General features: G+C 45.4%; 1 protein-coding gene across 1 annotated transcript; it reads right to left on the bottom strand.

The window, feature by feature from the left end:
* Positions 1 to 1,285: 1,285 nt before the first annotated feature.
* LOC124681512 (THO complex subunit 4A-like) lies at positions 1,286 to 20,707 on the bottom strand. Its single transcript, XM_047216423.1, has 5 exons — positions 20,477 to 20,707; positions 20,221 to 20,382; positions 18,772 to 18,840; positions 18,501 to 18,685; positions 1,286 to 1,768 (listed from the first exon to the last, which is right to left on the bottom strand). The coding sequence occupies exons 1-5, from the start codon at positions 20,627 to 20,629 to the stop codon at positions 1,519 to 1,521; spliced, it is 819 nt and encodes a 272-aa protein (XP_047072379.1). The 5' UTR covers positions 20,630 to 20,707; the 3' UTR covers positions 1,286 to 1,518.
* Between the last annotated feature and the right edge of the window lie 5,770 nt (positions 20,708 to 26,477).

The following is a 26,477-nucleotide window of genomic DNA, read 5'->3' as shown; positions in this document are numbered from 1 at the left end:
TTCAGCCCCTCCACATTGGCTGGCCGCTCCGACAGCACCTTCCCCACTGCTTTTGCTTCTTCCTCCTGCATTGATCCTGAGAGCCAGCCCAGCTCCACACCTCTGAATTCCGCCTCCGAGAGCATGAGATTCTGCAGCAACCCCTCCACTTTCTCCATCTTTCTCCACCCCCGAGCCACCCCCACAGCTGCTGCGTTGCAAACGGGCTTTGTACGACCACAGAGCACTGGCGCTGTGGAAGGCTTATGGTGGGTAGGACAGGGGACCGGGCGGAGAGGAAGACTAGGGCGACGAGGGCCTCCACCAGCACCCGCAGCAGCCAGGGCGGGGAGGGCGCTCCGACGGAGAGGGGCGGCGGGGGTCTCCACCAGCACCCGCAGCGGCCAGGGCCAGGAGGGAGCTCCGGTGGAGAAGGGCGGCGGGGTGCGGCGGCTGCAGACACAGGGAAACCTAAAATCGCCGATCCGGAAAACACAGGCCGTCACCTAAGGACGGACGCAACAGACAGAATACAAACTTATGCCCGTTCTAGTTAGGTTTCCTCATTTTGCAATGTTCTAGTTTGTGTCAACCATGGTTCAAACTATGTATTAGTTCGTGTAAAACCATGTTCCCAATTATGTATTAGTTCGTGTAAAACCATGTTCCCAATATGTATTAGTTTGTGTAACATTTGGAACTATGTTTATAAATGGAGAAGAGAAAAAAAAGTAGAAAAAAAATACGTCGCCCCACCGGAGCAAACCCTAGTCGCAAACGGACACGCGAACAAAAATGGTCATTTTCATGTCCGCCAGATGACGCAAACTAACGCACGAACAATTTGGACATCTAAAATGCGTGGCCCATCTGGAAATGCCCTAAGCAGCCCTTGGAAATCAAAAAGGTTGCAAAGAAATGCTATTTGACTCCCATGGTGCAGAGAAGTTATTTTGCTCCCAACATAAATTTTCGTCATTACTTATAAAAATGTGTTCTTCAATTTAAATAATTACATTCATATTTTCTCACAACAAAACAATGACATATGGCAGTGTAAAAAACACCAAAAATACATATTTTATATCATATTTTTGTACATCACGTAAACAGCAAATAATTGGCCATTTCTATTTTTTCTTATGTTCTATTCAACTTATGAACAACTTATGAACCAAGAAAAAATTTTACGTGACGTAGAAATCATTCACTGCTGTAAAGATAGAGGGTGGGTAACTATTCTGCACCCAGGAGGTCAAATAGCCACCCAGGAGGTCAAATAGCACGACTCTATAAAACCCGAGAGTTGACAACAAAATGGTTTTCAGACACTGCAAACAGAACTGAACAAACATTCGACTCTTAAACAACACCAAAGTTCCAAAATTAGGCAATAGAACAGGACGTATCCAGCACTAGGAGTAGGTATATGACAAGCACAAATGTAGAGCAGGGTAAGTGAAGACTAACAGCAAACACTACCAACTCAGATGTGCTGTTTCAGCACCACCCCACCAATATATATGTAACATCAGATCCTCATTTCTGCTTCACTGCTGATGCATGATACTGCTCCAGTTCAGCATCAAGATCTGCAGCAGACGCCTGCACACGGTTGCGACCATGCCCTCTTGCTCTCCCCTGTCCCTGCCCACCACCGCCTTGGACAGTGTTTCCAGGACGACCACTACCTCGAGAAATTCCTCTTTGGCCAGCACCGCCCTGACCACTGCCTCCAGGACAACCATTACCATGAAATGGCCCTCTCGGGCCTCCTCTTTGAGGCAGACTGCAAAGAGTACCAAAGTGATGAGCGTGTGGTGTAAAACATGTAGTATCTTGGAAGAGCATGCGGAACAATAAAACTGGTTTTACATTCACTACAGAAAATGCTTGCAGACAGCAAAGTCGGTCCCAAATACAAGCAGGCAGGGCTATGGGAAGTTGTTGCCATATGGTGTCTCACAACAAAAGAATGCCTTTCGTAATATTACAGGCTGTGCTGTGCATGTTAATAATCTGTAAAATGTACAACTCGGTCAGTATCTACAGACATGGATGGAATCAGTTTGCTAATCTGATGATAATGAGCAACAACCACTACTCCACAATTAGCATTTTGTGCCTTTTCTATGAGGTCAAAAACTCTGGCTTCTGGCTTTTGGACTAGCTATATCAAACTCTCTTCAGGAAAGTCATTAAATCCATTCGTCTAGCAGCATATAGGTCAACTTTCTAGAATAGTGTTTCATGAAGTCCACTCGTGAATCAAGAGCACATTTGTTACAATATGTGCACCCATAACCCTGCTTTCGGCTGTAAGAGGTCAGAGAAACGCTAGCAGACCCTCTAAAACCTGTAAAAAAAATAGAGGCTGAATGCTGTTGCACAGAGTCCGATCCTGTAAACTGCGCCTGGATGTTGTTTCCATGCAGGATCCACTTGTCGGTGAGGTGAGACGAACGATTCTGTTTTATTTCCTATTACCTTTCCCACCTTTATCCTTTCCCCACTATCTTTTTGGCTGCGAGCTCCTCCCGTTCCAGCGCCAGCCCGCCACCTGCGAGCATCACCCACAGCAGCACGCACGTCCGCCACGAGCAATTCCCCTTCCCCTTTCCCAGTATCTTTTTTGCTGCGAGGGCTTCTCCTTCCCAGCCAGCCAGCAAATGTCACCTTCTCCTCCCCCTACTTCCTAACTGCCTCCCCTTTCTGACCAGCCCTGCTGCTGCTTCTACTCCCGGGCCCTCCCGACTGCAGAATCAGAAATGTCCCTCCCGCTCTTCCTGCCCTGTCAATTTCCTGGATACAGCTTACTCCATACGAGAATGTTTGCCTGTATATTTACAGGAGGGGCTGTTTTCAGACGATCCTCTAAAATTATACTCCCTCCAATCAGGAAAACATGTCGAACTGTTCATTTTGCAAAAACAACCTTCCGTCTTTTACTTTGATTAACCCGCAATCCACAATCTTCGCTCGTCAGATCTCAACCGGCAAGCGCAGCCCGCATTCGACCCCCTACGCTCTTCTCCACTCACTTTCTCTTCTCCCCTCCACCTTCCGTCAGCAGCTAACCCTCCACAAAAGAACCGACTTTTTGCTCTATGAGCCGACGAAGAATCAGCGGATCTGGCGTCGGCCCGCCCTCTGGTCGTTGCGAGGCCAGACGCGCCAGATCCGATGGTCGCGAGGCCAGACGCGCCAGATCCGGTCGTCGCGAGGCCAGGCGGGCCAGATCCGGTGGTCGCGATGCCAGAAGGAAGCAGCGAGCCAGCGACCTTCCTCGCCATGGCGGACCCGTATGACATCGGTAGGGAGCCCAAGCAGCAGCTGAAGCCGGCGCTCGAGATGGAGACTCTATTCCGGGAAGCACACACGGCGAGAAGGAGCAAGCAGCCGACCAACCTCGTCGGAGCCTACTCCAGCCCGCCCTTCTCACTCGTCTCGGCCACTTGTGGCTGCTGCGGAGCCCCGCGCCCTCTCTCCTCTCAGCTTCCCTCCGTGCTCGAGATGGAGTTTGGTAGAACAAGTACAGGGAACTGGTGGCGACTACAGGAGGAATGACTTGATTTTTCTGATTTCACAAGGACTTTATTGTAAAACGTACTTATACAACCGGCCCGACACTTTTTTCGAACCGGAGGGAGTAGTTATAGAGATTGGCAGTTTTCTACACTCCTATATAATGGAGCAGTTTTGAACTGAGACTAAAGCATCAATTTCAGCCGTTGGTCTCTTAAATCCAACAGTTGAGAACGACCGGATTCGCCACAAACAGTAAATGGCATATGTCTCCACAATATTCTAGAACAGTCTTCGTTACTCGCGTAGCGTGCTCCTCCCCTGGAAAAGAGGCTCACGGGTGATACTTCGTGGGCCAATGTTGCAACATGAGTAGAGCAGAGCAGGGAGGCGTGGGAACAGGACATGGTCAAGGTGTAGCCGGACGGAGAGCGACGTGGTCGCCGATAGCTCGGCAAGGAGCGGCTGCGCACGAGTCGTGCTGTAGCAGGCGCACGCGGGCAGGCCGAGTGGAACTCGCTGGAAGGACATGGTGCCGCGCGGAACCGATTAGAACAGAGCGGTGGCGCGGGATGGTGGCGAGGCTCCCATGGCAACGGTGCTTGGGCGAGGAGGCGAACCAGGGGAGGTATGTGGCGAGCTCAGCCGAGCTGAGTAGGGTGCGGGCGCGGGAGGCGGAGGTCAAGCGGTGGACGTCAGGCTCCCATTGAGGGCGTCCAACACGGTGACGACGAGCGGGCGGGATGAGAAAGCCGCAGGGAAAGGAGAGGGAGCCGGGCGGCATGCTGGTTGTGCTGGAGAGAGGTTTTTGCTCCTAATCTTGTCCACCTTCTGCTAATCCAGGATTCCCATCACACGTCCTTCCTCCTCAAAGGATCTTCTTTGTTCCGCCCCAGGACCTCGAACCACCGCTGAGCGCTGACCACGCCGCCATTATCTCCCGTGGTGCAAACACCGTCCCGGTGAGCAACTGCGCCTCACATTGTCAACCAGACGACGCCTTCCTCTCTTCGAGCCCCACAGCCCCACTATGTTCCACCAGTTCCGATCAGGAGATGGCAGCGGAGGCAATCGCTGTTGTAGCAGGGATGGCAGACTTTCTGCCGCGCCGCCGATCAAGGTCGAGTTCAAGCTGGTGAGTAGTTGTTTTGCCTGTATGTGCAAACGATTACGACCAACGTACACCTTCTTGTAATTGCTTGCCTTCCTTCAACGTATTCAATCAGGGTGGTTGTAGATGTAAACGATTTTGTTCCTCACTTTTACCAGCACTTATCTTCTTGGATTCCGATTACTGATGATTGACTCAGTCAGATGCAGGTATGCGCTGTTCTTGTGCAAATTGCCGAATGCAGGAAACGAAGTTTCTTTATTGAGCGAATAGGATCTGGTTAGCGGTCATTAGTCATTACTGCTCATTTTTTCATCTCAGATTGGAATTAGCAGGAAGTGCTTTCTGGAATGTCCTTCGCTGGTGAGCACCAATTTGTTTGATCTTCTGGTTACTACCCAAAGAATTCTGATTTTACGATTTCAGATTCTGCTGCAATCAAGTGATAATACAAACTTTCAAATTGCAAGCTTAATAGGATAGGATCGAGCTTAGAAGTCGTTTGGTATCCATCATTTGGGCTTGGAATCCTGGAATTCATTTTGGAATTCCATAGGTGGACTGTTTGGTTGCCACGGAATTGGGCCGTCATTTCATTTAGGAAATCCAGCAAAATGACGCTATGGGTAAACACAATTCCGAGCTGAGACCTGCCATTTGCGTTTCTCTATGGAAGCTATTTACAAATTCAATATTAAATTCTGCTATCATTTGCAATTCCTGTGGCAACCAAACAAGTGTCCATTTCTGAAATTACAATGTAAATGTATTCATTTCAAAATGCTACAAACGAAATGAAAGCCTGGCTTCCAAACGACTTCTTATATATATTGCTCGGTGAAACGTGTGTTGCACTGTGCGGAGTGAGTAGTTTGTGAACATGTGTATCCCACGGTATGATTGCTGCACCCTCATGGAGCTCTCACAGACGTTTGGATTTTCGGCCGTCCGATCGAGCTGACGTGGCGCGATCTCGGCCGGCCGTTCCGTCCAGGGCGCGAGGCCCTCGCGCGAACCCACGTTTTATCCATGGGTCGCGAAAAGCCCCGCTCGGCCCGATCTCTCGCTAGCCCTCCACCAATCGCCACGCCCCCAATCACTCCCCAATCCCCACTCCTCTGCCCGTCTCCTCCCCTTCCTCTCCCCTCGCGCCCGCATCCCCGCCGCCGCACGCCTCTCTCCCTCTCCTTCTCTCCCCGCACCGCCGGTTGAGAGCGGGAGCGGCGCTGCCGCAAGTGGAACACGTCGCGAGCGCCGAGGAGAGGCGCCGCCGGTGGAGCGCGGGGGAGAGGCACCGCCGGTGGAGTGCGTCGCGGGCGTGGTAGCGGCGCCGCCGGTGGAGCTCGTCGCGGGCGCGGGAGCGGCGACGCTGGTAGAGCGTGCTGCGAGCGCGTGGGGGTGGCACTGCCGGTGGAGCACGGGCCGCCGATGCGGTTTTCCATTCTTCTTCGTCACCAACGCTGCAGCAAGGGCGAGACGACGAGGTCGCAGAGGCCGCCCGACCTGGAGAAGGGACCAGGAGGCGGGGATCTACTGCAGCGAGAGAAGGAGGAAGTGCCTCGACCTCCGCTACTCTGCCTCTGATTCCCACTAGGTTCATCTCTCTCTCTCTCTCTCTCGATTCCCTTCTTCCTCATGAACGAATTTGGTGAAATTATTGTGTGATTGGTTAGGAAAGGAGATGCAAGGAAGGTCTTGATTTTGCACAGATTGTCCGTGTCCTCAGGTATCCTCTACGACCACTTTATTTTCTCAAATTTGGCTACAGGATATCCCATGTATGTACAATACTCTCTCCATTATGTGGCTTGCCTATGCAAACTATCATTGCTATATAGATGAATCATTCCTGACAAAATAATTTTGTGTTATGTTTGAGACAGGCATCAGATGACAACTCTAAGATATAAATGTCCATTCTCCTAACATAGGTGCATTCTTTCAGTACAGGTCAGTAAAAAGATCATATGTTGTAGTAGCTTGACCGTGTCACACCATGTGAGTTAGTGTCTGACCTCATGAGACATGTGCTTTATTTTTACCTTGTCACATCGCGTGAGACAGGAGGAGGAGCACAAGCCTCTGCGGCATTGCTGGGCCGCGACCATGAAAGATGTGATCTCCTGCTCTGTGTCTGCTGCACCGCGGTGAGCTGAGGTGAGCCGACCGCATAAGTATCCTTATTTCTGTGTTGACAATGTTCATTGTTGCCTTTTGGCGAAAATATTGAGAATGAAGCAGCACTTGTGATGATTTTTTAATTGGTCTTTTATAATTCTGCAACTCTAAATATTATGAATTTTGTGTTTTATGGTTAAGCATAAGTTGATTCGGCACACTGTATTAGTGATTGCGTTATGAAAATCTGGATCCTGGTACCATGTTTGTTGGTCTTTTATAATTCTGCAACTCTAAATATTATGCATTTTGTGTTTTATGGTTAAGCATAAGTTGATTCGGCACACTGTATTAGTGATTGCGTTATGAAAATCTGGATCCTGGTACAATGTTTGTTGGTCTTTTATAAATCTGCAACTCTAAGTACTATGAATTTTGTGTTTTATGGTTAGGCTGGAATAGGTTGATTCGGCACACTGTGTATTAGTGATTGCATTATGAAAATCTGCATCCTGGTACCAAAAGGTTATAAAGGATGCACCAAAACAGTTATATGCATAAATTTTAGCTTTATTTGTCCTAATTTTCAGGCCCTCGCAGCTTTTTAATTGCTTTACCGCCTATAGAAAAGCAACCTCAAATGGAAGTGACCTACAAAACATGTTGGAACTATTGATACGACAAGTACTGTAAGTTGAATTGTAAACTATTTTTATGGAGTGACATTTGTAGCTTATAATCCAGATAGACATTGCAGCCAATTAACCAAGTAGGTTGTCAAGCTTGTGCTTGATGGGGCCTATCTGGTTGTTGTGTCCAGTTTAATCCTACCTATCCACCGGTTGCATAAAACATTCAGTGATGGACCTTTTAGTTCCTCTCTATCCTATTTGCTCTCTAGCTGTCCCATATACCGCAGTTCTAAAATTCTAGCCTTAAAGTAAGATGGTGGAGACAGCAGGAGGTGGGCATTTGCATAGGAAAGAATTGGTTTGATTAACTCAACAAGTAATTTTTGGTATATATTTGACTTTCTTCTCTTATATCTTTGGGTTTTCAAGTTCTGTGTTTTGGGTATAGGTACAAGATCATGTGATAGACTAAATAAATATTGTGCCTAATGGCTCGGTTATTTTTCTCTTTTTCCTTATCTTCTATCAATACCGAGCTTTACATTACTTTCGGGCTTTGGTGCACATGTGAATAAGCCCATCTACCTTAGTTTCTTTCGACACTGGCATATCTTAGATTTTACAAAATTTTGGCATGTTAGAAATATCAAGGGCATTATTTGATACAATATTGTGGGATATATAGCTATCTCTTATATGCCAAGGGCCCCTATTGTAATTTCTTACTACCTTTTTGTGTTGTTTAAATCAGGGCGAACATTTGTTGTAAGTTGTTGGCACTGAGGCTGGTTTATGTTTCTTGCCCATGCATACACTACAGTGCAGGTTTATACTTTTGGATTTTTTATTTGCTTGTTTGTTCTATTTCGTGAATTGGTTGAGCTGATTTCTTTGTGGCATCGTTGTGGCATCGCTACTGTCTGCATTCGTGGTGATTTCTTTTTTATTTGACATATGTTCTTTGTGTCCTATATTCCTTTATGACGATTCTTTCTATTATTTTGTCTCTGGATTGTTCTTAATTACCGGTCGCTACCACCGTGAGCTGAACACCATGGACTTGCCATTGACAACATCGGCCACCAAAGTCTCTTTCTCTTTGACTGACTACAACATTGAGTTTCCAAGTAAGCTGCAACCAGTACCATACTACCATGTTTGTTCAGTAGATATTGGATAAACAAGTAGTTACACTGCACACCTTTAATCTTTGATCAGTTTGCGCTTTGCATGTATCCTTTTTTGTCCTATTTAATATTGAGATCTTTTAATTTCTTGCCGTTTTCAAAGATCCTTTCTTAACATAAGGTAACAGCAGAGTTTTAGCATTTTTCGAGGTTTTAATGCCAAACAAGACTATCTAAAAGTTATTTTGACACTGGTTTATCATTCCAGTCATATTTGCAGTGATTTCGTTAGGTGAAGCACTACTTTCCTCTATTCCCATTTAATTGGCTAATCCAGATTTTTTGTGTTCTTTTCAGTTTTGTTACCAGGAATTGCAGCTGGGCCATAAAGGACAAAAGCTTGAGCAAAAAACAATGTCTGCGGGGACTAATCAAGATGTGTGAGTAAATTACTATCAGGTGACCGGCTTCCTATGTGGTTTCTTCTTGCTATGTGCCATCGTGTAATTATACACGATATGCCCGCATGTGTAGTCATAATTGTTGTGAGATTTTTTCAGTTCTTTTATTCAGAATCATTGGTTCATGTGGTTTACGACTTCTTTGAAACCGTCTAAGATGCTTCCTTTTTTTCTTCTATATGCACATATTATTATTTGCTTGAGCTCCAATTTTGGATGATCAGTGACACCAAGTCACTGTCTCATCATGATTCAGTTTGCTATTTCATGATCTTATTAGGAACCTTCTTGCGTTTGATCTCCCTGCATTTTGTTGAAAATTATCTTTTGACTACTCAATCTTTGTTTCAGGTCCTTATGGATGATATTAGTGTTCGTTGCAAAAGGTAAACCTTTAGTAGGCGCCATGTCCTTACTGACCTTTATAGTCATCTCAACAGACCAGCCTTCAAGATTCAGGTAAAGAAGGTGAATGGTGTTTTGGTTGGGAACCTGCAGCGTTTGTTCTTAGATGATGAGCCAGAAATGTTCAGGAGGCAAAGCTTACCACATCTTAGATCCTGAAGCAACACAGGATTCCATCGCCCATGTCAAATGAACTTTGGTGAGACTGAGGCATTATGCACTTACTGACACATTTTTGCAGGCGTAACTACACATTTTCCTAAGGAAAAGACAGATGTGGTAGGCCAAGGACTACCTGGAGTATCCACCTGTTGCAGCGGCTCCTATTTGGCTGACTCAATTTTGACAGAGGAAGAAGGGGATTCATCTACTAATAAGAACCCAAGTTCTTCAGCCTGAGATGTAACACTATTATTCTTCGCTCCCCAAATTATTTTTCATCCTTTCTTAGTTACCATGAGAGCTGCAGGATCGACCCGTGTTGAGTTCAGATATGTATCATCGCAAAAGCAAATGATTTTCATGAGTCAGAGAGTCCTTTATTCGTCATGTAAATTTTTTGGATGATGGAGACGGATTTATAGAAAGTTTTAGTAGCAAATGGAAACATGAGTGAGTCTCCTTCTGCAAGGTGTGTTCAATGTTCAAACATTTTTTTGTTATATCTGTTCCATGTTCTTAATAGTCTATCTAATTCGATTTATATTTTCTTTGTGCCATGACTTTTAAAAGCCATGCTGCAATGATGCACATTATGTAGTTGGTGATTTTAGGTTCCTTCCTTCCTTGCTTTCGCTGCTCTCAGCAGAATCAACAACTGTTAGTTGCTATAATATATTTTCCACCTATTTCCATGGTTGTATATAACTGTTTGTTTTCTCTGTTTGTAATTTATTATTGCAATTCGCTGCGTTTTCTATAACCTAAGAAAGTAAAAAGGTTCAATATCATTCCCACGTACACAATCTCACGGGATCGTGCGCCAAGGCGCACATAAAAATCTAGTATATGTGTGTTTCTGATTGATGAAGAGGCCATTTGGTGTAATGCACTTAAACCCTATATCGCAAAAAAATCTGGCTCACATTAACTAAAAAATAGCATTATATAGAGTACGAACAATGTTGAATATCGATGGTTTGATATAGATCGGCAAATCCTAAGATTCCATTGCGGAAAGAAAAGAGGCTCTCCCATTCCCACCTGATACGTCAAAAGCAATTGACTAATAAGGGGAACCTCGAATTCGATTGATTATGTCACTCCGCAGAATCTGTTTCAGTACAATAGATTATAATTTCATGTCTAGCATCTCTAGATGATTCTATTGTTAGCCTTTAGCAGCATGAACATTATGCACGGACCTCAAAATACACTTCTCCATCATTCTACAATATATCTTCTATGCTTAAAATATTCTCACTTTCTTTTTCTTAATAGAACAATCATTGTTTATAAATCTATAGTTGTTTTGAGACTACATATTTATAAATGGTCATTCATGTTTCGCATACAAAGGTCAAAGCAGGGTACTTAATTATGAGACATCTTTCAACTAATATGTCGTACTTTCATTACTGAGCCCTCACGTGCAAGGCATGTGCATCTTACTAGTTTAGATAATAATGAGGTGATTTAGAGGAAAAATCCTGATATTTGAACTGAAAAATTCAATGTCAACCTGGAAAATATGTTTTCCTTCGATTTTCCAAAAATAATTGAGTTTTAACTATTACTTTTCCCGATTATACACGATTTTCCTATATTTGTTAAATTAAGTTGCTGACATGGCAAGGTGTTGAAGTACAAAAGTGAAGACACCTGTCGTCTCTGTCAGCATAAATCCATTTAGGAAACAGGTCATAACATTAAAGATAGTAATTCTTCTTACCAAGGTGCACAAATCCTAAAGCAACACCTATAGCAGTGTAGTCGTTAATTATGCACAGGTTTTTAGTTAGCTCTAGCATTTTTGGTACTAGTTAACGGTACATGCTTCGCATGTTCAGATGAATGCCTAGTATTTAGTGCTATTTTTTAAGCAAGATGCATAGGTTAACATACTCACACATCCGCGAGTAGTTTGTGTACATGCCTAGATATGATAATTTCACGAAATATCTCAAGGTAAACGTGTATAAATATTACTTCCTCCATTTTAAAATGATTTAATTTCTAGGACTGTCGGAAGACAAACAACTTTAAGTTTGTCCGAATCTATAGGAGAATATATCAATGTCTAAAAAGACAATCTAGTTTCTAGAATTTTGAAAACTATATTTAGTACTACAGATTTGAAATCATAGATATTTACGTATTTTTCTACAAATCTGGCCCCCTTCGATTTTTTTTACTTAGGACAAACCTAAAACTTCAATTTTTTATTGAATAAATTAAATTGTAAGCATTTAATTTTAAATATGATAAATGGAGTTATTCCACTTACTAATAAATGATAATTGTGGGAAGCATAACTTTATAAAAATGTGAGAAATATGAATAACCTGCTTCTGGCTTTCCAAAACAAAAATAATACTCCAATATGGAGGTTGTTCATCGATATAAATCAAAGAACTATTTGAACTTTGATTGCTTAGATTTGTGCACATGAAAATTATTTGTAAAATGTAGGAAAAATCACATTCCAATATTAGTAAGATAGATTTATAAGAGAAAATAGAAGCTGATCCATGTAATTACGAATGATTTTCTCAGAATTTCCGTTTCTCATAATTAATTATTTATGTGCCTTTACAGTGGCTGCCTGCCTTTCTTGTCTCGATCATGCTGGTTGGTAGCTTGATGAAAACAATGTTTCTAGCGGGTCGCTAGCTAGTGCTGCATGGACACTCTCGTGTGAGAGCTAGAAAATTCCAAAGAGCGCACGCGAATGTACAAGTATTCAGAGTGGTGGCACTAGCTTGGTATTGAGGCAACGCCGGAATCCCTCAGCCTCGCCGGCTGTTAAAAAGTCTATCCTGTGTAACCCACAAACTATATGATTGTCTATTTTACTTTCTCATTCTCATTCTTCCCACAGCCATCTCTTCAATTCATACATCATGGCCCACAAAGTTGTTTCAGGCATGCACACATCTTTTTTCAGAGAAGGGCACGCGATGGTTCTAGGGCAATGCCAAACAGGCAGTGTACTGTTCACAGCAAATCCGGCTGCCGTAGGCAATTAGATTTAGCCGTCGAACGGTTAGGATTCATGCTCAAAGCATAGTTTAAAACTGCTACATTATATAGGGGTATAGATAAATCTTTCCACTTATGTAATCATTGACCCTTTCAATGCAACAACATTTTTTTCTTTGTTTTACTTTTTACCCATGTCCATGGTTGACCTAAGATGTACCACAACATTCTCTGTTTCTCATTTTACGATATCGATTGAAGCCAATTGAAGAGCTGCAGAATCACCGTATGCACAGATGGGGAAAATTTTAAGCTATAAATCAGCTAGGCCTTGTTTGGTACTAGTGTTTTAGTGGGGATTAGTGGGGATAATACTCTAGAGTATTGGGTGAATCACTTTTGTCACCCAATCCCCACAAAACCCCAACCCCAATCCACTAGGTAGGGGTAGAGTATTGGGGATTAAAAAAATTACACTAAAATTTGGGGAAAAGTGGGGATAAGTGAGGATTAAACTCGCTCATACTCTAGCACCAAACATGTATTGGGGATAAGTGGGGATTTGAAGTTTGGAGCGGATTATCCCCGCTAATCCCCACTAAAACTCTAGTACCAAACAAGCCCTTACAGAGTGGAAACTGTGTCTGGTTAACGGGACACCTTTGTTAGGAGTAATCTTATCAATGTAGTTGGCTAGTATAAGGAGCTAGCTTAGTCGTGAAGTATCCATGTTATGTAGAGAAAACTCTAGAATGGGGAATGTTCTAGAGTGAGATAGTTAGGAGTAGTATGAAATATCTAGAGTTTGTAGAGTATTCTAAAAGTATGGTGTAGGGTTTGTATTGTGCCATATGGCAACAATCCAAGGGGTCATGTACAAGCATAAATAGGGGTAGCACCCTTCCCATGTAACTAAGCTTGGTACACTTGAGATATCTAACAAACATTTCTACTAGTAGCAGCCTTATGTGTACATGCGTGTGAAACACAAGCTTCCTAATAGTATAATCCATGTGTGTGTGTGCGAAGCACATGAAGAGAGAGAGCTATGAGTGTGAAGCTCATATCTTCAGATAGAGAGAGATAGTCCGGAGGAGAACTAGTAGATAGCCTAGACCCAACCGTTGGTATCAGAGCCTCAAGATCCGAGGCGGTAGCGGCGGACTCCATGCGAGGTGGAGTACAATGGCACAAGGTGGAGCTCACCGGTGGTGTCACTCCGCTAGCAGCTAGCGGTGCAATGCCACAAGAAGGAGATGGCAGTGATACGACAGTGTAATGGTGTCGCCAGGCGGCGCCGGCGATGCAATGCCGCTAGGTGCCAATAGCGGTGCGGCGATGCCATCGTCATTATGGAGAGTTGGTGCGAAGCCAACAAAATGCTTCGGCGTGAAGATGCGGCAAGACAGCGTGGTGAAGGCGCTGTGAGGGCGTTATCAGCAACAAGATGGCGGTTGTGGTATGATGTCATTGTCGTCATGGAGAGAGTTGGTGTGAAGCCAACAAATGTTGCAGTGTGATGTTACGGCAAGATGTCGTGGGGACCGGCAATATAAGAGTGTCTTTCCATGACAAGATGAAATCGGAGTGTGCACATGCGGTAGTGTGATACCATCGTTGTAGAGGGCGTCGGTGTGAGGCCAACCACTACCGTGTGATGCCATTGTCTCTAGAAAAGTTGGTGTGAAGCCAATGACGGTGTTGTGATGCCATTCTGAAGTGGAAGAGTAAGTGTGAGGCCGTTACAAGATAAAGTGCATGGTCCAGGTGATTTGGATTAGGGGATATAGTTGATATGACAAGATTACGTGGGAGATTGTTAGGAGTAATCTTGTCAATGTAGTTGCTTAGTAGGAGATAGTTTAGTCATGAAATATCCAGGTTATGTAGAGAGAACTCTAGAATGGGGAATGTTCTAGAGTGAGATAGTTAGGAGTAGTATGAAATATCTAGAGTTTGTAGAGTATTCTAGGAGTATGGTGTATGGTTTGGATTGTGCCACATGGAAACAATCCAATGGGCCATGTACAAGCATAAATAGGGGTAGCACCCTTTCCATGTAACTAAGCTTGGTAGACTTGTGATATCTAACAAAGCTTCCTACTAGTAGAAGCCTTATGTGTATGTTTGTGTGAAGCACAAGCTTCCTAATAGTATAAACCATGTGTGTGTACGTGTGTGTGAAGCACATCAAGAGAAAGAGCTGTGAGTGTGAAGCTCATATCTTCAGATAGAGATAGTCCGTCGTAGAGCTAGTAGATAGGCTAGCCCCAACAACGTTGAGCTACAAAACAATCCTTGGCTTTGCATTTGTCAGCAGCAAACCAAAGCCCTATAATACAGGGCTGCAATCATCACCGGATTATTGAAAAAAATGGACTGGACAACTTAATTTTGTGAATACTATCTTGCAGCTGCACTAGGAGCACACCTACTCACTATGGCTACATGATCACTGAGAACAGGTGATGTAGCCCCTCCAAAGGTCAAGACTAAACCAAGACCAACTAGTCTCCCAAGTGGACAGATGACGCAAGCACGCACCAATGCACTTCAACAAGAGGTGAACTCGCTCCTTACCATGCTTGATCTAACCTCCCTTTGAATGGCTTGCTACTTCATCAGAATGCATTATGTGTAATTAGGTTCATTGTTCAAGAATTCAGCCGAATCACCGATTAAATGACCAGTTAATCGCTACTTAGTGGCTGAGCCGATAAATGCTGATTACCCAATTAATCGGCCGATTAACTGGCGAATTGGTCGATTAATCGCTATTCAGTGGCCGAGCGAGCCGTTACCACTTAACGAATTCCTGAACAATGATTAGGTACATCTAAGAGGAAAACCCCCAAGGAAGCCAAGCCATCAAGGGAGGAGAAAACGAGGAAAGGAAGAACTAGAGCAAACCGGCGCCAGAACCGGCAGCGCCGGACCCTGCGCCGGAACCATTCCGGTCCGCCGGAACCAGACCGGTTTCGCCAGAACTGCTTACAGTAACACGTTCCAGTAAACCGGAACCTCCACCGGTCCTCTCGCCGAAACTGTTCCGGCACACAGTCCGGCTGTGCCGGTTTTAACACCGGAACTCGTCGATTCCTACGACTCAAACTGTGATTCTGCCTTGTAATCTAGGGTTAGACTAAGATTTGAGTTTATGCTTGAGCTTTGTCCCATCTACTACTAGGACCCCCAAACCCTATGTATCAAAAGCCTACTCCTGTGGATCCAACTTGGTTCATGAATGATTCTAATGTTCCCACTCTCATTCATGCTCTTGAGTTTGCTATCCATCACCAATCTTTCACTCCATGGATTCTACCTTTGAATCTCTCCATGGGTTGACTCTATTGGCTTAGTCTAACCAACTAAGGGAGTTCAAATCAGGTTTGTATTGGGTTGGTGTGGCTGTGTTTGCTTTTGGATTTTGTTCTCCCCCATCTCCTCATCCCCCACCTTGGGTCAATTTCGTGAGATTGGGCCAACCCCTTAACCTTAGGTCACATCAACAGGGATCTCTCAAGTGTTACCGACGAAACAATTGGACACATTGACAAACATCAACAAGTGTATCAGAGTCTAAACATTTGTATCTCCACGCTCTTCTAAACTTCCATTTGGGTAAATGTTTATGGTTCAGGACACACTTAATAATATGATGCATTAAAAAATGATGCACAACAAATCTTTAGGGAGGGGATGATCACGGAAGGACCATGGGACGAAGAGGGAGATGCGGATAGCATGTGGGTGAAGATGGGTACGTGCATTCAGAAGGTAGCTAGGGAGGTGCTTGGAGTGACCAAGGGTAAGAAGTCACAAGCTAAGGACACATGGTGGTGGAATGAGGATGTCCAAAGGGATATCAAGGAGAAGAATGAGTGCTACAAGAGTTGGCACCATTATAGAAGCACAAGCAACATGGCGAAGTATAAAGAGGCCAAGAAGAAGGCAAGGCGAGTTGTGAGTGGAGCAAGGGGATGGGCCCATGAGGAGCTATAAGACTAGGTACAAAGGAAGACGAGAAGGATATCTACAAGATGGCGAAAATTCGTGAGAGGAAGACAAGGGACCTCAACCAAGTTAAATGTATCAAGGACGAGGCTAATTGACTTCTAGTGAAAAATGAAGAGATCAAAAATAGATGGAGGGAGTACTTTGATGGGTTATTCAACGATGGGAACGAGGGCACTATGCCTAAGCTAGATGACTCCTTTGACGACACAGTAGGCGTTTTGTGCGGAGGATCCAAGAGCTTGAGGTTAAAGAGACCCTCAAAAGGATGAAAGGAGGAAAGGCCCTCGGCCTTGATGGTATCCTAATTGAGGTGTGGAGAAGCTTCGGAGACGTGGCAATAGTATGGCTAACTAAGCTTTTCAACCACATTTTTCGGTCAAACAAGATGCCCGGGGAGTGGAGGAAAAGCATATTAGTACCTATCTTCAAGAATAAAGGAGATATTCAAAGTTGTACTAACTACCGAGGGATTAAGCTTATGAGCCATACTATGAAAGTTTGGGAGAGAATCATCGAGCATTGCTTGAGGAGAGTGACGAAAGTCACTAAAAACCAATTCGGTTTTATGCCCGGGAGATCGACTACAGAGGCGATTTTCTTACTTCGCCAACTTATGGAGAGGTATAGGGAGCAGAAGAAGGACCTACATATGGTCTTCATCGACTTGGAGAAGGCGTATGCCAAGATACCAAGGACGGTCATGTGGTGGGCTTTGGAGAAACACAAAGTTCCAACAAAGTACATTACCTTCATCAGAGATATGTACGATCGTGTTATGACAAGTGTTCGCGCAGGTGATAGTGAGACCGCTACCTTCCCAATCACGATAGGACTACATCAAGGGTCAGCCTTGAGCCCATACATGTTTTCCTTGGTGATGGATGAGGTGACCAAGGATATGCAAGGAGATATTCCTTGGTGTATGCTCTTTGCTGATGATGTGGTGCTAGTAGATGAAACTAGGGTCGGCGTGAATAGGAAGTTCGAGCTATGGAGGCAAACTTTGGAGTCAAAGAGGTTTAGACTTAGCAGGACCAAGACTGAGTACATGCGATGCAACTTTAGTGGTGTTGGTGGCGAAGACGGGGATATCAGTTTAGAAGGAAAAATAGTGCCCAAGAGGGACAACTTCCGTTACTTGGGATCAATGTTGCAAAGCAATGGTGATATCGATGAAGATGTTTGCCACATGATCAATGCAGGGTGGATGAAGTGGAGGCAGGCATCTGGTATCCTATGTGACAAAAAGGTCCCACAAAAGCTAAAAGGTAAGTTCTATAGGACAGCTGTCAGACCGGTGATGCTTTATGGGGCAGAATGTTGGCCCACTAAAAGACAACATATCCAACAAATGAGTGTCACGGAGATGCGCATGCTGCGTTGGATAGTGCGGCCATACAAGAAAGGACCGGATTAGGAACGAGGTAATTCGTGATAGGCTAGGGGTGGCACCGATCGATGAGAAGCTAGTCCAACACCGACTAAGGTGGTTTGGGCATATCCAAAGGAGGCCTCCAGAAGCTCCCGTTAACAATGGAACTTTAAAGAGTGGAGGAGACTAGAAGGGGTAGAGGATGACCAAAGTTGACATGGGCGGAGACGATAAAAAGAGACCTGAGGGATTGAAATGTACCTAAAGTCTTGGCTTTTGATAGGACTGCATGGAGATAAGCGATCTATGTGCCAGAACCTTAGTCACTCGCTTCTTTTCTCTTTCCTTTTTTCCCCTTTTTTCCTTCTTTCTTCTTTTTTCTTTTCTTTCTTTCTCCTTGTTTTGGTTCTCTTTTCTGTTGGGTTTCATATCTAGCCTACCACAACTTGCTTGGGAAAAAGGCTTTGATGTTGTTATATTAAAAAATGATAGATTCCTTCAATTATACCAATACCATCGGGTGTAAGAAAAAGTCTCTAAGAGAAAAGGATATTTCATTGTTTAAAAAAAGACAGTGCATACATAAGAAATTCAAGAACAGTTAGAACTAACCTGTTTGGAATTGCATTGTAGTTTGAAGAAACATGGTTGTACAATAAAGGTACTGTTGAGCACGGCTCGGTCTTAGTTCCAATGAGCTCAATTTTCATTGGCTTCCCATCAAGTTGAACACCGTTGTATCTCTCAATAGCATCCAGAGCATCCACTTTCCTTGCAAAGACAACTTCCGCACTTCCCTAACAAGAAAAGGAGTCAAAGATCGGTGGTGTACAAAGTAGAGATGATATAAGATAGTTAAAGGAGACAGTACTCAACAATATACCTGTGATTTCCCATCCTTGTCATAGTTAACAGAATAACGCTTGAGCTCACCAATCTCTGAAAAGAGTTCCTGACAAGATAACAAAAACACATCAGCTACAGTCATAATATAAGATGTTTTATACAACCAGTGTACTCATATATTTTATTACAACCAATATACTCACATATTGGTTGTAATAACATCTATATTATGGTACAGAGGGAAGTCCCAATTAACCTAATGTGCTTAGAGTTGTGTATTGTTCGCGATGATAACAAATACATGATACATTTTACTTTTCAAGACGAGAAGATTCAGTTTGAACCATGTATTACAGGACTTGTGTTACTTTGAAAAAACACAATAAACAATTTTAATTTGAACCATGAAGTTGTTACATATATCACAATAAACAATGTTCAGAATGACAGCAATGGTCGCATTGCCGCATGACTGATCCAGCCAGTGTGGTCACAATGAACATGGTTCAGTGTTAGACATTAGTACAGCATACATGATTGAAAGTACATCGATTTCATAGCAGAGTGACTCAACTTTCATAACATCCATGTTGCAGTTGGACCTATAGTTTCTTATGAGTTTACACTGTAAAACTTACAAAGACGTGAGACTATACTGTATACATCATTGATCAAAGATCCGAAATTATGATCATATGCTTCCCACGGTGATGAGATTCGACCAGAGGAAGTACACATGAATTAAGACCTCAATCTTTCACACGGAGTATGAAATTCGTTGGTCAATAGTCACGGCCACTAAGAGATGGCTTCCTCAAAGAACCCTTACCCTAATTACCAAGGGTTTTCATGTTGCCACTCAAACGACATTACTAGAGTATATAGAGACAATAGTGATTAAAAACTGTATTGTGAAGAATTTATAATGAAAATACTCTACACAGGAGTAAGGAACACATAGTTCAAGTTCATTACAGATGTATTACAAAGAATAGCTAAGATATTACATATTACAATAAACAAACAAGAATATGTTATTGACAAGAATTAGGATGGCAATAGCATTTCACAAGAAAGTATGGTGTGATAGTCATAGTGTCATACCTCCACTCAGCATAACTACAGAGTGAGGAACTAAAGCTACTACTGTCTTTGGAAATGCCGTGACTTGTCTCACACTCCAAATTAGTTAAAGTTCAAGCTTTGTCCTAACTAAAAAACATCTGTAGTTTGACCAAGTCAGCAGAAAATGTGATAATATCTACACCTTCAAATATATATAGCACGAAAATATATTATACAATGAATCTAATGAAACTATTTCGATGTTGTAGATATTGGTATATTTTTCTATGAACTTGGTCAAACTTAAAAAAGTTACTTAGAGCATAGCTCGAACTTCAATTAATTTGGAGCGAAAGGGAGTAGTATCCTGCGGCGAGGATCTTAAGAGCAACAGTAACAGCAACAGAAGAACGGCAAGCACCTGGACGTCCTCGACGGTGACACTGGCGTTGAGGTTGGAGACGTGCAGCTTCGTCCCCGTCTCGAGTGTCCGCGGGGCGGCCACCGGAGGCGGCGGCGGGGAGGTTGCCATGGCGGCAACGTGCTCGGAGTAGATACCGTACGGTGAGTCGGCGGCAGCAGGCTGGACGGGCGGGCAACGGCTAGCGACGTTAGGGTTTCTTGCGGAGGGAGGGAGGGCCTGAAGCCCGGTAGGGAGTGTGAACGCGACGACATACCTTGGGGGCTGATGGCGGGTACGGCATGGTCCGGGCGGACGGCGCCGCCCGGCGAGTGGGCCCGGAAGAGAAGGAGAGGCTGGGGCTGGCTCTGGGCCTGGACTTGGATTGCATGATAAGGTCGTCTAGCGACATATCCAGGCCACTCGACATGGTCGCTGGCCGCGTGAGGGCGAACAGGCTCTACGACGGCGGCGGAGAAAACGAAGGCGCGGCTGCGGTAATGCGGCGGCGGCGGCGGCGGCGGCGTGTGCAATGGATGCGTGCGGGCGCCTCCGGATTTATTCCTTTGTGCCGAAGTTTTTTTTCTTCCTACTTCTATCTATATCTATATGACTATATGGGAGCATATCCCTATATTTTAAAATGCATCTTACACATATTTTAAATTTCAAAAAAATTGAAACAAAAAATGTGCACCTACATCTTAATGTGCTACAGGCTCACAAAGTCGTTTCATAAAAAATGAACTTATCATGTGACGTGTGTAAAAAAGACAAAATTCAGTGCTGAAAACAATGCTTTTCACAGGATAAGTTTTCTCTTTTTTACATAGGCCACAAAAAAAAATATTTTTTCGTGAAACTTGACCCATACACATATAATATGGAGATGTACATGTAGAATTTTTTGTCAAAATTTTTCCACACTTCGAAATATGTTTTGTTGGTAGAGGGAGCATACGCACCCGAGAGCCGAATTAAATTTCCGTGACTATATCTATGTCTATATCTATATCTTATCTTATATCTTATCTATACCTACTAATAAAGGAAGTAAGGTTTCTCCCCAGATTTTTCGTCCGTTTTGGAATTACCCTTAATTTTTCATGGGGAGTGCTGAGCATCCCCGGGGGATCAAATCCCCAATCCCCCGGGTGGACATCCGTAGGATGCGTGCGTGGTAAGCCATCCGATCCTCTAGTCAACGCTCGGGACAAAAGGAAAACAACCGAAAACCAAAAAAAGAATCTCGTCCTCTGGACTCGCATTCTTCCTGCGAGGGCACCGCGCACGCAGAGCTCCGGCGAGACGCCTTGCAGCACCGCCGCCGCCTTGAGTCCAGAAGCACCACCTTCGCTGTCGCCGCCTTGAGTTCGGCAGCACCACCGTCGCCGTCGCGAGTCCGGCAGTACGACCGTTGCCGCCGCCACCATACCCTTGTAGCAATGCCTGCAACCTCCAACAAAGTCGTGCCCACTCTCCCTCGTCGGTCGGTTGCGGTGAGAGACCTCGCCGGAGTCAGCCATGCCAGTTTCACCATCGCTGCCGCTCGGAGCACCACTACTGGCCTTTGGTAGCACCATCGCCAGCCGAAAGTAGCATCGCCGCCATCCTTTTGCAGTAGCATCGGTGGTGTCCTTGCTGCAGCGCCGGCCGGCTTGTAGCAGTCGCCGGTGCGGCTCGCAGCAGCCACCGCCGCCGCTTCACCGGCGTCGATTGTCGCGAGTGCCGCCATCGTTTGCAGCAATATGAGTCGTCGCTTGTAGCAGTCGGCGACGCCGATTGTAGCTACCACTGACGCTACATGTAGCACCGCCGACACAGAACGAACAGCTGCAAGAAGTCATCGCCGTGACTTTGCACCCTGTGGCCGGCCGGAAGCTCGTAGCAGCGCCACCGGGAAATTGTAGCAGCACAGCAGAAGCTCGTAGCAGCGTCGCCGGGCAATTGTAGCATCGCCGCCGGAAGCTCGTAGCAGAGTCGCCGGGCAATTGTAGCAGCGCCGCCGGGAAATTGTAGCAGCGGCGATGGACCATTTAGCAGCGACGCCGGTCGATTGTAGCAACGGCGTGCACCATCGGCCACTTGTAGCACCGGCGCTCACCGCCGGCATCATCACCGCACGACCTTAGCAGCACCACTAGATCTCATCTCAGAACAACGAGATGAGGAGCAGCGGGGCGGCGTCTAGCAAGGAGCAGCTGGGTGACGTAGGTAGCGGGAGTACGGCAGCAAGTGGGAGGGAAAACAACATCTGCACGCCGGCCGGTGTCGGTGTGGTGGTTGAGCCGCATCGCAAGAGAGCCACGAGCCCACGAGGAAGAAGGAAGCAGAAAGCAAATGAGAGGAGGAGAGAGGTCGGGTGAGGAGATAAGGTAAGGTGGGTCCAATCGCTAGCTGTTTCCGTTTCTCGCCACGACCTGGACGCGTGTCACGCTTACGACCCGGAGGATGAGTGCGTCAAATCCCCCGGGGAACGCCAGCATTTTCCTTTTCGATATAAATTACACATTCTGCCACCGCTTATGTAGAAAACGGTTCGCCCGGCCCTCTAAACGAAGAAGAGGCCAATCCATCGAGAAATCCCCTCCCTGTCTCCGCTCCGGCCGGACGGGGCAAGCGGAGGAGACCACCTTGATTGGGAGCAGCGGGAGAGTAGAATGGCAGAAGCCGGAGCTTTCCCTGACCAAAACCGGAAGTAAGAGCGGCATGCCGTCCACACGCGCGTCGACCATCGACACCAGCCTGTCGTTAACAGGCACGGTGAGGCATGATGGATGGCTTCTTCCAGATCTCTAGGCGGATGGGGATCTCCGGCGGTCGACTCCTGAGTGCAAAATCCTCCCGCAAAGGAGGCTTCCTATGGCTATTCCTTGTGTCTCCGACGGGCGTTGACCAGAGCGGTGGGGAGTCAGATCACTTGAGAGAGGTGGGGCCTGACAAGCGTTGATTGGCCGGAAGGTGCCATAGCCGGCCGCTTGGCCAGGTTCACCGGCCAGACTTGCGCGGGACGACGGAGGACGGTTTGGCCAGGAGGCGCCTACGAGCATCAAACGGCTGCCGCGCTTCAGCTGGGAGGTGCGCGCCGGCAGCTGACGGGGGGTCGGGCGGACGAGTGGTCTGGAGGTGCGTAACCGGGATGGCACTGAAGGGAACAGTATACAGTTCTGATTTTCTTTTGGGTACTGTATAGTCGTGATGCGATACAGTAGTGGAGATAATTGCCCTGGGATCTGTATCCTTCAAATCGGTTTAGCAAGACGTGTGAGACTAATCATTTTCTTTTGGCTCCAAGTGATAAACAAATGTCAAAATGAGTTTTCAGAAAAAGTTTATTCTTGATTTTCTTTGAGCTCATAAAATGTTTTTTGGCCACAATATCTTTTTGTTTCCATCTCTCCAAGCATAGGAAGTAACAGCGGCGGCGCAGCAATAAGTGATATATTTATCTCAGATTAGTATAGAAGTAAAATGCAACATTAGAGAAGACGACGTCTTAGAAACGAGACCAAATGCAGAAATATTTTGGAGATGGGTTAAAAGTTTTACTAATATTTAGAATCCGCTGTAACGCGCGGGCATTTTACTAGTATCTTAATAAAGAGAAAAGCGTTTCCGCGGTTTGGTCCGTTCTGCCCGTTTGGCCTGTTCAGTTTTTTTAAGTTTCGTCCGTCGCTTGATACTATCATGTCGTGGACTCTTCCCCCGTCCCTGTACCGTGAAGAACTTTGTCCCAGACCGGCCCGTTCAAAGAGTACGGAGGGAGACAGAATCCCCACACGACCCCACACGACCGCACGCCGTTGCAGCCGAGTACAACTCGTACATGGACTCGATCTGCCAAACTCGCCTATAAACATACAAGTGACTAAGCAACATGAGCAATTCTGGCTCAGGTCCTACGCCCTCTCTCTCTGTGAGTCCCGCCGTCTCCCCGTTGCGATGACTTCTTCTCGCCGGAACGAAGCAGTACGATCAATATTGGCTCGAGTGCTCCATCCTCTCGCCGTTCTGACCACGTCGCTGGAACGAATCACCAGTTCACCACCAGATATCCTGGCTCGAGCCCTCCGTCATGTCGACGTGATTCCGTTGTTTTCCCGAGTTCCCTGAGTCCGTTGCATCTCGCCGTTCCACCGACTTTTGCCAGTAAGTTGCTCCGAGCCTCCAACCTGCCGCACCCTTCTCCGGCTGTTGCCCGACGCCTTGCAGAACCTTACATGAGTACCGACGGTCAGTTCGTCCTCGCATCGCCACCTCCGGAACAAAGGAACTACGCGCAAGCCGGCGTGGACTACCACCGCGCGCCGTTGGAAGTTTAGATGCTACCTAGGCCGCAGTGCACTTAAAGCCAACAGACCATGCAGCGACATCAGGCGACAGTTCTTGGCCACGCTTGGCCGGATTTTCCCATCGCGGTCTTTAGTGCTTCAGCAGTTACAGGCGATCAAAATCGTCCTCGCGGGAAGAAGGGTTCAGAGGCGCACGATGTAGCGGAGAACAGTTCGAATTTGATTTTCTCCGATCGATGGCCAAGACACCAAGTTTAGGTTGGAGTGCTGCTAGGGCTCTACTACCTTGGCTCCAGCCCGTGCGTTGAGGTCACACGGTAACACAAAGAGATGAAGAAAATAAACTCTAGCTTTTTGGAGCAACACGCATGAGTAATCTTCCGAAACAGAGTGTATCGCATGTAAAAACATGTGATTTATACTGTCATACTTCCTCTTCGCCTAGGACTGCACAAACTGCCATCCCTTATTGTCCATGAATATGCATGTTTGGATTTTGCTGAGAGTGGACTAGACTAGCTAAGCCACGCAGCTTGTGTAATACTATATAATAGCATTTGAATCTGCATCAGACCTGCATCATCATAGATCAATGCATATGCATTTTATCCCGGAGGAACGAACCTTTCTCTGTTTGCTTCATGGATCTTATAAATAAATATTCTTTAGTAAACTAATCTCACAGATATTATTAGTTAACAGTAAAACGTAACCAGCTAGAGCCCTTCACAGCGATTTTGCGTTTAGAACCGTCCGATCATGCGCGTGGATGGTGTAGATCATTCCCACTGAGACGAAACGTTGTACTTACCTGTACCGACCATTAGTTCCTGTCAAAAACTGGCCCAAAATTACTTGGGCCGCTACTCCGCGCACCGACCTGGGAGTTCCCTGGTTAGTTGGGCCCAAATTCGTCGAGGCCGTCATGTACTTGAGGCGCTCTGGTCCATTTCTGTTTGTGAGAAAACCAAAATGGCCCATACAAGTGAAGATGCGGTCAGAAAGGCAGACGAGGCGATGCCGGCCTCACAGAGTCGAAGATCAATGCGTCACGGACAGGTGAAGCGTTGATGTCGATGATGCGCCGGCGGCGATTGAAACCAGCACTAATGCAACAGCGATGAATGGAGGGACGTTACTTTCTCTTCGGTGTATATATGCTTCGTCGCCTCGGGGGCGAAACAAAGGGCCTCACCGCGTCATAATCATTTGGCAATCACTCCTTGCCTGTACGTCTCTCTCACGGGGCAACGATACTGGCACATGCACACCCAACGCCCAATCTTCTCGCTCTCACTCACAGGATTCGTTTTTCAGGTTTAATCTTTCCATTTGTTCGTATCATTTATCTGATAGCCATCGTTTTTTTCTAGGTAGTAGATCTCACGGGGTTGGTGCGGAATTACGGATCTGCAATGTATTTGGGGAATTCACTCCTCCCTGCGTTCTTCCTATGGTTGGATCATTCCATTAATTGGATCGTAAGGCCCAAACTTTAAGTATTGGATTGAAAACAGGGATGCGGGTGTGTACATGTCAGGTTGTTGCAGCACTCGAGTTTGTGAACTTTAACCAGGGGCTGTGTGATGATCCCGATTGATGTTGATTCGTTGAGTAGTATTTCTCACAAGAAAACTAATAAATATAATTACTATCCTACATTTTGGCTGGGCCATGTGGGTTGCAAGGAGTGAAGGACTAGCTTACAATATATGGTGTGATACTAGCATACATGATAAATCAATTGCATGTTCTTGTTGCTCCATTAGCTTTGCCATCTATTTGCGATACAGCTCATGTTTTTCTCATTAGCCTATTGTCACCCTTATATGACGTGTTTTTGAATTGCTGATTAGTTTCGCTAAACTTTTGGTTATAGCTTTCAGCATCTTTACCAAAAAAATCTTGTTAACATGCTCCTTTTTTTTATTTAGTACAACCATAACTGGAATGGAACAAAGGGGTTCTCAGTTTGATGCTAAGCAT

This window comes from Lolium rigidum, unplaced genomic scaffold (assembly GCF_022539505.1).
Source record: "Lolium rigidum isolate FL_2022 unplaced genomic scaffold, APGP_CSIRO_Lrig_0.1 contig_45622_1, whole genome shotgun sequence".
Lineage (NCBI taxonomy): Eukaryota > Viridiplantae > Streptophyta > Magnoliopsida > Poales > Poaceae > Lolium > Lolium rigidum.
The sequence above is the reverse complement of the archived record's forward strand: the minus strand, read 5'-3'. Positions and strand labels throughout refer to the sequence as shown.

Excerpts from the sequence above, each read along its gene's own strand:
- LOC124681512 (XM_047216423.1), bottom strand. The coding sequence starts at position 20,629 with ATGTCGAGTGGCCTGGATATGTCGCTAGACGACCTTATCATGCAATCC. Across the intron at positions 20,383-20,476 it reads ACCCGCCATCAGCCCCCAAG|CCTGCTGCCGCCGACTCACC; the intron begins GTATGTCGTCGC and ends CCGCCCGTCCAG. Across the intron at positions 18,686-18,771 it reads ACAAGGATGGGAAATCACAG|GGAAGTGCGGAAGTTGTCTT; the intron begins GTATATTGTTGA and ends TTTTCTTGTTAG.